Source organism: Sabethes cyaneus, chromosome 3, assembly GCF_943734655.1.
Source record: "Sabethes cyaneus chromosome 3, idSabCyanKW18_F2, whole genome shotgun sequence".
In the NCBI taxonomy this organism is placed as follows: domain Eukaryota; kingdom Metazoa; phylum Arthropoda; class Insecta; order Diptera; family Culicidae; genus Sabethes; species Sabethes cyaneus.
This window is the reverse complement of record NC_071355.1, coordinates 102,915,404-102,931,513: the sequence shown is the minus strand read 5'-3', so window position 1 is coordinate 102,931,513 and position 16,110 is coordinate 102,915,404. Positions and strand designations below refer to the sequence as shown.

The window sequence follows — 16,110 nt, the reverse complement described above, 5'->3', positions numbered from 1 at the left end:
ACTTCGGTAGTTTTTATAAGTTTTGGAACAAATTGTAGGTCACTTGTGAACAAATTGCTTGTAAAAGTATTCTATAATGTACACTCAAGAAATATTATGATGATTTGGACGATTTGTTTCCGAAATTTACTCAATATTTAAGAAAAAATTGTAGCGGTTTCAAATGCGTTTTTCGCCGCTGCACGTTTTTGCATATGTGACTGTCTTCCATTTATGGGCAGTGTACTCATAAGCCGTAAAGCCGTTAACCATAAAAGCCCTAGTACTAGCGCCAGAAACAAGTAGTTGTCACTCCAAAAGTAGCTACATTCATTGATCCATTATCACAGAGAACAGACTACCAGGTAATTGACAAAAAGTGTGTAAAAGGTTTTTATGTAATCTACGAGTAATCCTTCAATAGAGCACCCCTCGAGCAGTAAGTGGCAAACTAAATCTTGATGTCGCTGCCATCACTGCTATGTAACTCCAGCACAAAGAAATATTGATAAAGGTACATGGATATTTTTTGATGCGTTTGGCAAACTATTTCTGGAGGGCGCTACCGACAGATTTTACACACAAAAAATCGATTACTTCCTTCGAGCCTGTTAATATGTTCTCTGTGGCATCATTTCAGTTGCTGTGATTTCTGGCTCTGCAGTTGTATTTCGCTGGTTGGGCCACCACCTCGGCCCGAATTCGCTATGACGGCACCGCACGATCTCTTTTCCACCTACAGAACTGCCCGTAGCTGAATGCGTGAAAATTATTTCCGACATATTCTGTCTTTTGCACTCTTTAACAAATCGCTATTCTGCTTCACGCAAACTCGAAACTAATGAAGGTGTCTCCACTGCGGCACCGTCATAGCGAATAAAGCATTGCACGCAGATGTCAGTGCGTTTTTTTTTCTCCCAGATTTGACAGTGTTGTGGGGTTTGTTTTGATTACTTATTCGCAAGACCCAGAAGCAAAAAACTGCAAAAATGACAAAAATATATGTTGTACAGAACTGTTATCATTTTCCTGCTTCGGAAAAGTCGGGTATTTCCGGTTTCCGCAAACAAGTGGTACGAATTACAAGTAATAAACCCACTAGCAATAAAATTAGGTTACAAAGGGAATCAAAACAAAACACACAAAAACGTCAAACCAGAGTTGAGGTTAGGCACCGTGCAAAGGTTTATAGTGAAATTGATTCGTTAGTTGGGCCAACTGACAGAAGAGCAAGTTTTCATGAGGGGTGCATGCATCGTTTTTTGTTGGTGTTACAATTTTGTAAAATCTTCTCAGCAGAGCGGGTTGGAAGCGGGTATGCTGGCAGATGGGTAGTATTTTCAAATCTTAAGCGGGGTACGCTGCTGAAAACTAGGGGCTTCCAGTAAGGCGTATAGGTGCGTAGTAATCAGTAATCTTAAGTAATCATTGGCAATCATGATTAATTTATAGTAATCACAAGAGATTGATTACTGATAATCAGAGGTAATCAGTAAAGTAATCAAAAGTAACTTTTTTCAAAGGTGCGTAGTAATCATTGCTGTTGGAAACCCCATGAGCACCACCTATCACCGACATTCCCAAATATCAAATAGCAGCAGGAGTATCCCTCGAACTAGCAAGTATTTTTATGGGGCATTCCCCTTCTTTCGTTAAAAAGCGCCACTTTGATCAAAACGGAGACATTCCCAACTAAGCCCAAATTTGAAATGACGGTTTAATCGGTGCGAGGAATGGAAAACGAGTGTTATATCTGTTTGTCTGCGGCTTTGTAGTTCAGATTGGAACAAGGGGTTTCCAGTAAGGCGTATAAGCGCGCAGTAATCAGAGATTACTTTTGTAATCATTTGCGAAATAATTAGGTAATCAATGGTAATCAGTAAAGTCTGGCTTTAGTTTTCAAAAGGTCGCATAATGCATGTAAAAGAGTTGATTATGCGACCTTTTGAAAACTAAAGCCAGAAGTAATCAATGATAATCTTAAGTAATCATTGGTAATCATGATTAATTTATAGTAATCACAAGAGATTGATTGCTGGTAATCAGAGGTAATCAGCAAAGTAATCAAAAGTAACTTTTTTCAAAGGCGCGTAGTAATCACACAGAGAACAGACTACCAGGTAATTGACAAAAAGTGTGTAAAAGGTTTTTATGTAATCTACGAGTAATCCTTCAATAGAGCACCCCTCGAGCAGTAAGTGGCAAACTAAATCTTGATGTCGCTGCCATCGCTGCTATGTAACTCCAGCACAAAGAAATATTGATAAAGGTACATGGATATTTTAGGATGCGTTTGGCAAACTATTTCTGGAGGGCGCTGCCGACAGATTTTACACACAAAAAATCGATTACTTCCTTCGAGCCTGTTAATCTGTTCTCTGTGGTAATCATTGCTGTTGGAAACCCCTTGGATTGGAATGAAAATTTTATTTATAGTAAGTAGAGTGACTATATACAGAGTGGCGACAATGTCAAAATTGGAATGATAATTATCTGTCAGTGTCATTCCAATCGAGCAGACGACCTAGCCAACGCGTATGCAGGAAAGAGAAAGAAAAACCTTGAAAAAACCGCATTGCATACATTTGGGATGACTTGTCGCCACTCTGTATATAGTCACACTAATAGTAAGTACTAGCTGAGTGCCCGACCTTACTCGGGGAGCCTTTGTCTCACAGCCACTTCCCGCTTAGGCGCTCCCGGCAGAAATCGAACAAAAATTTGGCAGCGAAAAACTTTTTCTGCCAGACATTCTGCCGGATTTCTGGCCACCGTCACCCGTAAAAACTAGCAGAAATGCAACAACCGTTTCGGGCAGAAACGGTTTTGTTTTGATTTTTCTGCCCGAGTTCTGTTCGATTTCTGCCAGTCATATCGAACAGAACCGGTGCAGGAATCGGTTCGGCTGATTTTCCTTTTTTGTATTATTTTTCATTATTAAAGATAGAATGTCATCATACAAATTACGTTGAACCAAATTTATATTTATTTTTTATTTACATTATTATAAGCACACACACAAAGCACATAAATGGCGCACAAAAGAACACCGGTACTGGACACAATTTTCTGAAAAAAAAGGTCTGGTTGTAAATGTATCACACTAAACAAAACAAATATTTTTGTGATTAGTTATAGATGCAGATTGTTTGATTTGTTTAGTGTGGCTATACGAACAAAAACTGAAGTTTGCAGATATGAATTTGTAATTTCCTTAACTAGAATCGGAAACTGCAACGAGCAGCGCGTGTCATCTCTTGTCACTTGTTCTGACATAAAGAGAGTAGAGCGAAAAACGAAGAAGATGAACCGGTTCTGAATGCCAAATTCAGCCGGCGCCATATTCATTCTGTTCGATTTCTGCCAGGCATCCAACTTTTTCGTAAGCGGGTTGTACATCGGTTATTGTAACCGAAATGCTTATAATTAGGGTTGCCAAGTCTGAAAATTACAAAAACCGGCCGGTCGGTCTTGCCTTAAAAAAATGCAGGGGGAGGGGGGGGGGGGTTGTGGCAGCATACTAGAGGATTTGCCTGGAGTAACCAGCACAGAGAGAAAGTGGAAGTCGATTGACAGTTGTAAATGGGATGAGCAGTCAGTTGAGGAGATAGCGAACAGCAGGAGATCGCAGTCGCAAACACAACGAACAATGAATGGATTATTGAAGATAGCTAGTTTTAGAGTGACAACTACTTGCTTCTGGAGCTAGTGGACAATTTAATGTATATTACAGCCAGAAGCAAGGTATTGTCACTGCTAAACTAACAATCTTCAATGATCCACTGCTCAGAATTGCTAATAAATTTATCAGAAAATTTAACAAATCAGGTAAAAAGTACCAATCCGGCTTCACATGTCGGAAAACCGGCCTTTTTGCCGGATTGACCGGTCACCGGCTTTGCAAGTGAAAAACCGGTCGGGCCGGCCAAAAACCGGCCACTTGGCAACCCTACTTATAATGCAAAAATACGTTTGTTCCTCTTTCGGACGTTCCTCCCCATTTGTGAGTTCCCCCTCTTTTGTCTACCCGGCCACCTGCACATGTGTTTTCTTTACGGAAATCCCTATAAAACCCTATAAAGAAAGAAAAACAAAACCATTTTTCCTATTTGCACTTTCCGCTTTTACCAATGGCCACCCCACCCATATGAAATAAATAGTTTTGTTATTGTACTTTTCTAAACACAGCTTTTTGTTTATTTATTCGTTCAGTTCATAATAAAAAAAAGTAAAAGGTGCAACAGTGTTTCTTCCATGGATACAACAGGAACAAACCTGTCATTCCTTTCATCTCACTTCAAGACAAAACTTGTTTGTAAACAATGTTTTCAGTGTCACCAAGTACAGTCAACCAAAAAAGTATTCGGACAACAGCGCATCAAATTTTCTTTAAGTAATTTTGCACAGTATTTTTGCGAAGAATGGTAACACATATTTTTAAAACAATGTTTAACTAAAGCATATTTAGATGCACAACAAAAATTCGGGGAAAAGCTTTCCGTTTTGAAGATAGGATACATATAGTTTGAATTGCTCAAAAACGCAACCAAAAAAGTATTCGGACAGTTAACTATTAGTTGAAACAAATGTCCTTTCTCGCTCAACTACTACCTTGTAGGACCATTTACATTCTTGATGGCCTGTTTTAATCTGTTTGGGATAAAATTAACAATTTTTCAAATATCCCTCTGTGAATTGCTGACCATTTTTTTACAAGAGCTCGGTTTAAGTCATTGTGATAAGAAATCGAATGATTTCTCATTTAGAAATGAAATTATCTAAAAAGATGTTCAAAGGGTGCAACTCTAGACTGAATGCTGATGTTTCGATAGTGCTAGGACATTTGTATGGTGCCTACCGCTTACAATTATCGACAGTATGTTTAGATTCAACATCCCGGTACAATATGTATGTACCACACAATTACAATTTTGCTTTAATTTCACCTAAAATTGTTCAGATAATTGAGTTTACACTTAGTTATATCCAAAAATATATATCTTTGCTGCCTCGGAGCTTTCCATGCACCCCAACAAGGTATGACGTCAACAACCCTTATGCAAGAATAACTAAAAGAGAAGGGTTACAGAGAAAAATCACTCGTCAGCAAGTAAGCAAGCAATGCGGTTAGTGTCATACCTTGTTGGGATGCATGGGAAGCTCCGAGACAGCAAAGATATATATTTTTGGATAGAACTAAGTGTAAACTCAATTATCTGAACAATTTTAGGTGAAATTAAAGCAAAATTGTAATTGTGCGGTACATACATATTGTACCGGGATGTTGAATCTAAGCATACTGTCGATAATTGTAAGCGGTAGGCACCATACAATTGTCCGGATTGTACGGATGCCAAATATAATAATATATATCTATTTGCGAATATTTTTGCTGTGTCCTATTCAAAGTGTGTGAAGCATACTGTAAAGGTCTCTCAGTTCCGTCTGGATATTGATGACTGAGAACCGCACTCACACCGTAGGGTGAAGCATCCGTTGCCAAAACTATTGGCAACTCCGAGTCATAGTGCACTAAGAACCTATCCGACTGCATTTCCCTTTTGACCACATTAAAAAATTTTCGCATTCCTTGCTCCATACAAATGGAACATCGTCTTTTAAAAGATTGTTCAAAGGATAAAGTATTGTACTTCGATTTGGAAAAAATCTTCCGTAGTAGCTAACCAGCCCTACGAACGAACGAATTTGTTCCTTATCTTTTGGAAGCGGCATGTCTTGAATAGCATTTATTTTCTTACTAAGCTTATGTACTCCAAATTTATCCACCATATAACCGCAATAATCTATTTTATCGGAAAAGAAGTCACATTTGTTACGGTTGACTCGCATGCCATGCAAGTCTAAACGTTTTAACACTTCCTCCAAGCGTTGAAGGTGAGTTACATCATCGGGACCCGTAACACGAATATCGTCGATAAATACTGTAACGCCAGGTATGCCCTGGAAAATCCGTTCCATGAGCCGCTGAAATATGGCAGGCGCCGAAGCCACCCCATACATCAGCCGGGTCGGGCGAAAAAGTCCGCGATGTGTACTCAATGTTAGAAGATCTCTATGCTCAGGCCGAACTTCCAACTGTAAGTAAGCTTGTGACAAATCGACAGAGGTTGGAAAACTCGCAAAATGAATAGATACGCCGAGCATCGGCAAACGGTTTTTATCATGATAAAACAGCTACGCGAGTGGTTCAATTCGCCTATAACAATGAGCAATATACACTCACGCTTTGTAGCATCGCTGAATATACGAATATCGTGATCAACGCAAAAGTGCGATTTACCGTCTTCTGCTGCTTGTAAAGCCACTAACACTACTTTAAACTATTCCCTTTTCGTGGTAATATTATTTTGAATACTTTCCGGCGTCCCCGGGCATTCGATATCCGATAAATCGAATACACTCAATGTTCAATATTCAATTTTTGAATGAATTCTGATGTTCACATTGAGGTTCTGTTCGTGATAAAATTCAAAGCTGATGCGCGCATTATCGGCGAGGCAGGCGAATAGTGTCTGTTCATGAGGGATGTTCATCGATTCAAATGATCACTTTTTCGCGAATTCTCCAACCACTGCAAATCGATTTTTGAGAACTTTTCTCCCCCAGTGACGGTAGCAAATAATTCATCTACTGTGGGGAGTGGATGATCATCTATCAGTAAATGAGAATTGACGGTGATCTTGTAGTCTCCGCATAATCTTACCTTACCACCCGTTTTCCTAACTGGAACAACCGGAGTGGCCCACACGGAGTGATCTACCTTCTCCCAGATACCTTCTTTGACGAATTTGTCGATCTCTCTATCGACGGCACTACGTACGGAAAATGCTACTGACCTAGCCTTTATATACACTGGTTGCGAATCGATACGCAAAGTCAAAGAAGCTTGAACCCCAGTTATTTTACCCACATCTTCTCCAAACACTCGATGGTATTTGCCCAGTAGATCCTTCAAAGCACTAAAAGTCGACGGTTGAAAATTTTCTGTATGTGAAACTGAATGATTACCGGGTTTGAAAACGCGATTGAAATCTATATCCAATTCAATTAACCAATCACGACCGATCAATGGGTATCTGTTCGACTCCGCGACGTGTAAGGGCAACGTGAACTCATCACCATTTGAAACATTTACAAATATCTTACCTAAAACGTTAATATCTGTATCGCAATAACTCACCAGCTTAGCACTCGTTGGGTGAACGCTCAAGTTCGAAAAATGACGTCTTTTGTCCGTCACACTGATGAGGGAAACGGGTGATCCAGTATCCACCTCGAAGGTCAACTTCTTCCCATTAACCGGAAGATCCAACAAAAATTTGTCAGTCGATCCACGCATGCTCCGCAGATGGAAAATGTCTTTCACGATAGGCAGGTCCTCGATGTGATGTGCATCCTTTTTTCCTTCTTAGCATTTATTTTCGACTGGCATACTTTTTCAAGATGCCCCTTCTTTCTGCAATGGTTGCACGTAGTGTTTTGATGCTTGCATTTGTTCGCGAAATGATTCCTGTCACCACACCTGTAGCAACTTGGTCCTGACGAATTTGAAGTGTTGCCTTGTTTTTCCGTTGGTGGTCGAAACATTTTCTTTTTCTTCTTCTTCCCGTGTTCAATGTGCTGTACTTGAGGCTGTGAAACGGCACCGTGCATTTCATCGGTACCCCGAAGTGACATCTCCATGCCGAATGCAATTTCTTTTGCTCTTGCCAATGTCAGGTTACGCACTTCCAATAGCCGTGATTGAATTTCTTGCTTTTGGATTCCGAACACAAATTGATTACGAAGAGCTGAATCCAGATGCGCCCCGAAGTTGCAGGTTTGGGCCATCTTTTCCAAATTCATGATGTAATCACTCAACGATTCATTGTCCTTTTGCTTCCGGCTGTTGAATTTAACGTTTTCGAGAATTTCCAGTGGAGCTGGACTGAAATGCGTTTTCAGCAATGCCACTATCTCCTCATACGTTTTCGTGTGCGGGGGGTCGTTCTTCAATTTGTTGCATAGAACGTCATACGTTGCACTTCCCATGTAGTGCAGTAAGTAATCGCGCTTATCCTCCACACTGACCTTGAAAATTCGGAACGAAATATCCAATCGTTTCAACCAGCGATCGAATTTGGCAGTAGCTGCGTTGAACGGTTCGAAAGAAAAAGCAACCGGAATAGCAGCGGGAACACCAGCGGCAACAGCAGGAATTGCATCATCCATTCCGGCGTTTGAGGTTAGATCCCAACGAAGGAATCGATGCAAAAGAATGGTCCATAATTTTCGCTATCCTCGTCGCCAAATTGTTATGTATAAGTAGCAAATTACGTCAGCTTGATAACTATTGAAAGTATAATAAAGAATTACATCACAACGCCTTGATCAAATAAGACAATTACAAGAGGTTTGAGGACAATTTGAAGACAAATGGCCCATTGGCGGAACTAGCGCTCATTTCTAGGGGGGGCTATGGCCCCCGGCCTTTTTTTCGACCATTTAATTTGACCGCCCAGGTCCCTTTTTCTAGGGGGGGTTAAATCTCTCCCAGGGAGGGGCGGCTTAGTCCCCATAGCCCTCCCCCCTAGTGCCGCCAATGAAATGGCCATTTCATCATCGGTTCCGGATGCACGGTTTATGAGAACATTTTTGGATAGAATAATTCATCATGCGGCACATCAAATCACATTGGCTTGATAAAATAACACTAATGGAGATACAAAGGAAACATTTTGGAGTCAAAATTACCATTTCACTATCGGTTCCGGACTATCCCGTATCCGGTTTTTGGGGGCATTTTTGGATTGCAGAGTAATTCATCTGCACCGAGTTACCCCGTTTTACGGTTCATTATAAATACCGGGTATCGGATTATATGTGACTGATGCCCCATTGTACTTCCATCATTGTTATTTTATCAACGTGATGTGATTTGAGGTGCCGCATGGTGAATTATCTCAAAATCCAAAAATGTCCCCCGAAACTGGCACCGGATGGACAGTGAAATCCGGATGCGACTCATCAATAAGCTGAATGATGCAGCTGATTTGACCCTCCAGCAAGTGGTTGAACAATGCAACACCCGATCAGGAGGACCTAACAAAATTATAACAGATCTTGTTATTTTGTTATCAACTTTTCTAACAATAGTTGTTATGAATTTGATATATTTGATCATATTATAACAACCGTTATAATATATATTAGCCTCCGTAAGTGGTTAAAATTTCAAAAATTATAACTAAACTCCCTCTAATTAATACCTGATTCATAACAAACCATGTAATGATTTTATCTTAATTGTAACACATTGTGTTAAAGGTTAATTGTCAACATTTCAAGATATTCGAAAAATAACACAGCTAATAAAGATATATTAGGTAGCAAGTATGAGTAACTGTGAAATGACGTATTATATACTTTTAAAATGATGATGGTAAAATAAATTTTGCAAGTAACATGTTTTGTTATAAAAGTAATTTGCAAGTAACATATTTTGTTATTAAAGCGAAATGTGTCATTCTTATTTATAAAGCTCATTCATAACTCAATGTGCTACTTGTATCTGAATCTGTTACAAACTTGAATTTGCTTCCTAATTAGTTTATTTTCGATTTGTAACAAATCCCCACTGAAGAAAAATCGGGAATTTATCAAATCGAGTGTCAAGATTGCCCGGCGATATATATTGGCCAAACTCGTCGAAAAATTAAAGTCCGAGTGAAAGAACATAAAGCAGCAACCGAAAATAAACGTACTAATGACTCCAGTGTGGCAATATATGCTATTAACAGTGAACGTGCGATAAACTGGAATAGTGCTAAACTTTTGAATGTGAATTCAAAAACATTTGAATGCGTGGGAGTCATTACACATCCTCACAGCTGAGCGGCCACTGATGAACGAGGATGATGCTCCAATAGTATCGCCGCTCTTCGGCTTAACAAAGTTAAGTCTGTAGCTGCTCTCATCAACATAATTATTTGGACTCGGCCCCGTAGATGGGTAACAACTTACCCGAAACCGGTCGGCACGAAGGTAATTTTTATACTTTGTAAGAACAAAAAGCAAAATGTCCAAAGGTATTTAAGAGTCATTCTAGTTCTTACGTTAGCACGACTACGTAATTGTAGTTGTAGCATAATATGTTAAAAATAACACAATGTGTTATAAAACGGATATAATCTTGTTATGGCCTGCTGATGGCCTGCTCTTGTTATGGGCAGCTTATAATGAACCTTAAACAGGCTACAGTACTCGTCGAAAATTCATCGTCCGTAGTGAATGCAGTCACGCATACCACCCGATTCAGGCCGAAACGTTACACACTAAGTTTGGCTGGCAGCAGTACCAGTCAGGAGCAGCGAGCAGCCAAGGACACCCTGCTGAGCATGTGGAGGAATGCATTATCATAAAGATTGTCGTTTTCGTACACACAAATGTCATCAGTGGAAAGCAAGGGCAAAAGGAAGGGTACTGTAAATGTTTTTCGTCATCCAAGCATTCGGAAGAACCTCCTAGCAACAGGGACTACAAATAAAAGAAGCGAACGTCATAAACAAAAACACTTACCGTCTAGAAAATCAGCCAAGGGCGGAAATTTGTCCATCTACAGGTTAACAACATTCCGTTACGCCTGCAACTGGATACCGGTTCCGATATAACGATCATTTCACACCGATCGTGGGTGAAGCTTGGTCGACCGAAGGCGGCAGCAACTGTTTGCGGTACCAAAACAGCATCAGCGGATCCGCTTCAACTGACGGCAGAGCTTCACTTCGACATGTCCCTTAACGGCATATCACAAAAGGGTAAATGCTTTGCCGCCAGCCCCAACGTACAGCTAGACATCTTGGGCATAGATTGGAAGGATTTGTTCGGGTTATGGAACCGGCCGAGCGCATCCTACTGCAACCGTGTCAACAGCTTACAATCTCTCATAGTGTCTACGCTGCAATCTCGTTTTCCTGCAGTGTTTAAGACCAAGATGGGCCTCTGTAACAAAACGCCAGTTTAACTTGTGTTTAAAGGCACTCCCAAGCCTGTCTTCAGACCCAAACATCCGGTCACTTACAGTATGGAAAGTGTAGTGGAGCAAGAACTAGATCCCTTGCAAAGCCTAGGGATCCTCAAAAAGTGTACCAGGTCGTTGCTTGGCATCAAATCAGCGCCAGAGCGATTGCAGGAGTATGGCTGCACAGTTCGTATAAGGACTGTATCGAAAAGTATTTAGAAACTTTTAAAATGATATTACTCAAAAAATGGGTGAAGTTATTTTTATGTTCGTGCAAGCAAAAGTTTTTGTACATATCTAAAGAAAGTTGTGTAATCGATTTGTTTCGATTACTTTTTTGTTTTTCGCTATGCTTCGGATTGATCTTGAAACCAGAAATAAAATTCTGCACACTTGGTGCACTTAAAAGGGTGTTACCTTCAACCAAACCGCAAAACGGTTTAAAGTGCACCACAGCAGGCGTGAAAAATATGTCGATATATATGGAAAAGAGTGCTCCTTGAAGGATCTGTCTAAGTCCGGAAGAAAACCTAGTTCCAGTTAACCCCTGGTGGATTCTGTAGTAGTAACTCATATCAAATGACGCCGATCGGTATCAACGCGTGATTTAGCTATACTGCTTTGAAACAAGCATTGGGATGATTCAGAGAAGCAAGGTCAGGAACTCCTTAAAGATACACAATAAGCGTAAGGTGCCTAAGAAATCCAGAGAGCAATAATCTCGAGCCAAAACAAGGCCACGGAAACTATAAACGGATATTGGGCAACAGCAACAAGTGCATCTTTATGGACGACGAAACTTACGCCAAACAAGATTCAAGAGCGCTTCCAGGGCCAACATTCTACACGAAATAAGCGAAAGAGGAGGTGGACGATACCGACAGTACGATTGCGCTGGAAAAAATTGAACAGAACTAGAATATGGCAAGTTATTTGTACTTGTGGTCTACGTTCACGTATTTTCTTCACAAAAGGTGCAATAAATGCTCAAATTTACAAAGATGAATACTTGGAAAAAAGAGTGTGGCCCTTCTATAAACAGCATCAATCTCCCTGTCTCTTTTGGCCGAATTTAGTATCTGCACATTGCGCTAGGTCTGTACTACAATACCTTTTAGACAATAATATCGAATTCGTCGAGAAAAACATCAATCCACCAAATTGTCCAGAGCTCCGAACCAATTGAACGTTACTGGTCGATTGTGAAGGAACAGGAGGGAAGTAACAGTTTCCCAAAGCATGAAGGAATTCAAGAAAAATTGGACAGCTGCGCCAGGGACATACAAATAAGCAAGTGTGCAGAATTTGCTGAAAGGCATTTCATCAAAAGTGCGCTCATTCTTTAGAACCTAATATTTTGACTAATGCAAGCCATACTATTGTTTCAAGTCGTACTGATCTTCAATAAACCGAAAACACAAATTGGAATAATAATCGTATTTCATTTTTATTCACGGATAGATGTTGCTAAAGACTTTTCGATACAGTCCTTAGATACATGCAATTTCGGAATGAAGGAAACCAAATACCTGGGACATATTATGAAAGCAGAGGGCATCAAATCAGCACCAGGTTCGTTCCCACAGTTAATGGGTACATTGCTAGGTGGACTCGAATGTACTATCGGTTACGTGGACGACATTTTAGTCGGCGCACAGAGGAGTAACTAGGGCAAAAAGCTGGCCAAAATTATTTTCTTATGTATCAAGTAATATTTCGCTCGTATAAGAAGAGAAACGTAAAAATAGTTAATTTTGTAACAAACTGGTGCCATTACTAGCAATGATTAAAATTCTCACTCACATGTAGTCGTAAGGGCCTGCATAGTGTCGTCGTCCTGAAAGTAAAAACAAGTTAGATTAAAACTTCTCGGTCGGTGGTTTCTACAGTTGACGGAGGAAGAGGCACAATCTGTGTGTCTAAAAATAACCCAAAAACCAGATAAGTCGCTACATTAATAAGGGGGTTGTTCAGCGCCTCTATGGTTCAAAGGTACACGGGTACCAGCGAGCCACATGCCCTGGCAGGTGTTGTGGGTTCAAATCCGGTTATAATCTCTGATTATAGCTTGGTTCGACCCATGCACCTTCCAGCATTGGACAAAAGATAGGAGTCACAACGACAACTTGTTAAGCGTAGCTACCTATTACCCCCCTTCCTTTCTACTCCTTACCCAAAAATCAGAAGGGTTGTGTACAAGATACGACCGCATATATAGGTGACGCAGGGCTACATAAGTCTCTTTGTAGTGATAGTAGCATGTATTCATGCTTGTAATCATTTGATTCTTCATATAAACAACTATATGCAACATACAGTCGATATTTGTATAACGCGGGTAATTGGGACCGCGTTATATGAAGCGCGTTATACAAGTACACGTAGCATATGGAAATTGAGTTAATTGGGGTTATACCCGAATTTCACGAAATTTTGAATCAACACGACCATGGTTTCTTTAAGAGAAATGTCAAGTATATATTTTTCCATCTTACAGGTGCTTGGTGAGACAGAAAAAAATCCCCTCTTGGTCTTCCAGAGCTTCCGAAACATCCGTTAAATTTTCATTTCTGTGAAGTCTTCTCATAGCTTCAAAATTCTTTTTGAAGTCCCTATGGCTTATTATTTGGCGTAATATAAGTAAAGTAAACAATCCGTGCTATTGAGAAGCCATCCGGATCCGGACCAAATCCGGAACATCCGTAAAAGTGGTCATCAAGCGAAAATTGTTCTTTGAGTTCGGAATTATGTTCATTCAACCTCGAATTGAACATTGTGAAATAGTAATATAAATTCAGCGGTTTGTGACTCAACCTGGCCACTATAAAATGCATCGAAAGATCCGACATTAAATGATTAAAATTGATGATTAAGGGCATCGAACTGCTTATCACGTTGACGAAGGCAACAAAGTTTTCGTAGCCTGTTCGCTCTTACACGAAGCTCCATTCTGAATTGTCCAGGAAAAGGTGAAAACAAAAGCAATAATACTTTTCTCTCACTTTTTCTCAGGCAAAACCCATAAAAATATTAGATCCCTTCAACGCGGATTACGGAATGGCCATGGCTAAGTACGATGGATAGACTTCTGTTAAAATTTTTCCAAAAAGAGCGCAATACCTGGTAAAGAGCTTATACAAAAGTTGATATATTTGCTATTTGATTTGTAAGTATAGTAAATGTTACCGGTAGTTCAGTTTACTATACCACATCTATCAAATTACACTAGCGAAATTGGTAATTTCAACAAACTTGCGAAATAACCTCGTTTATTTGTCAGCGAACATTTGCAGTATTTACATCATTTCTGTTTCTGAATCCGAAATGTTTTATTTCAAAACTTTTTCAAATTGTAGCGCAGACTTCAACATGAATTTTCACTTATTGTACACTTTGACGGCAAATCCTAATTTTCCAGTGAACGTTTTAGCGGCCATGTCGAGTCGTGAGCGGCCTATTTAGTTGAGGATTGCTGATATTCCATTTCATTTTGAACTGTTACAAATTAAAAACATTTGCATTTCCAGTGACCAATTTTAGGCAAGGTTTGAATTTTCTCCCGGTGAACCATCCAATGGCCAAATTGAGTCACAAATAGTCGAAATATACTTCTAGTAAACTAAACTATAGTCAAATTACACTCAAAATATTCACGATATATTCTGAATTTTCCGGAAGACCACCTTACGGCTTCCTAAGGTCACTTATTTATTACTTTTTTTTACCAATTACCCGACCTTAGTTACTTCAAAAATATTTTACCAATTTTAACCAACTTTACCAATACGAAAATTTCAACGAATATTCCGGAACCACCAGCAGGCCAACCCGTAACTTTGTGGTTTCCGTATATCACTTAGAGAGTCAACTGTTATATGCTCTACAACTTCTTAAAAGACACCATGGTCGTATCCGTTCAAAATCGCTCAAAATTCGAGTTTATTAACTCAATATCCATATGCTACGTGTATTTGTTATACGCGGAAAACCGCGTTATAGAAATATCGTGGTACCCGCGCTATAGAAATCCGCGTTCTACAAATCCGCGTTATACAAATCTCTACTGTATATAAATGCTACATGCGTTGTATGTAACATTTATCAAAGTAGGTAGTAACATTGCATACGTTCAATTCTCAAAAGATTGTACATTTGAAAACAATTTAACAAAATCAAGAACACAAACTATTGCTTTCCTGCTACCTTACTGAAATTAAAGATTGTTTTTATTACCCATGGTTCCCCACGTTGAAGGGATTTCACCAATTCAATCCTATTTTATTAACAGCACATCTTTTCACTACACTTCTAATGAAACGGCAAGCATGCGTATTCATGCAGAGTCATATTTTAACCGAACACTAGAGATGGTCGGGTAGCGGAAAATTTACCCGAAACCCGCACCCGTACCCGGGTTTGGTTTTGAAACCGGGTACGGGTCGGGTCGGGTCTATTGACCTCGTTTAACACTAAAGATTGTCGGGTATCCGGACCCGTACCCGTGCCCGACGGGTTGCGGTCGGGTTCGGGTATCAAAAAAAATAAACTTGCGGGTTCGGGTCGGGTACGGGTTTTTATTTTTTTTCCTAATCGGGTACGGGTCGGGTTCGGGTATCCAAATTTTCATACCCGACCATCTCTACCGAACACTACAGTTGTAGCACATTTTTCCAACACAGATATCAAATTCGCCGAGGTTTAATCGTCTCGCAGTAAAGAATTTGCGATCTGTTGGGGCAACGGACTTCTGTCATTTTTTCTGGCACACTTCCCTAACACAGACATTAAATTAAACTAGGTTTAATCGCGTTCGTAAGAAATCTGTTGGCACGAGGGGGCTTTGTCACTCTTTCTGGCGTACTTCCCAAGCAAGGACATCAAAATGGTCTAGGTTTAATCGCGGTGTTAAGAAATCTTGTTGAAATGAGGGAACTTTGTCACTTGTTTTGGCTCACTTCTCAAGCACAGATATCAAATTGGTATAGGTTTAGACATCGCAAAGAATCTTCCAACCAATCACGAAGCGAGAATTCTGGTAAAACATAGATTCATTACTTTCAATTTTTCAATAGTTCAACATCAAGAATCCATACTTTTCTTCATTTGGGTCT

At 39.9% G+C, this 16,110-nt stretch overlaps 1 protein-coding gene across 1 annotated transcript; it reads right to left on the bottom strand.

Moving 5' to 3' along the window:
• Nucleotides 1-7,362: 7,362 nt before the first annotated feature.
• On the bottom strand, nucleotides 7,363-8,211 carry LOC128739957 (uncharacterized). Its single transcript, XM_053835461.1, has one exon. The coding sequence runs from the start codon at nucleotides 8,209-8,211 to the stop codon at nucleotides 7,363-7,365; it is 849 nt and encodes a 282-aa protein (XP_053691436.1).
• Between the last annotated feature and the right edge of the window lie 7,899 nt (nucleotides 8,212-16,110).

Excerpts from the sequence above, each read along its gene's own strand:
- LOC128739957 (XM_053835461.1), bottom strand. The coding sequence starts at position 8,211 with ATGGATGATGCAATTCCTGCTGTTGCCGCTGGTGTTCCCGCTGCTATT.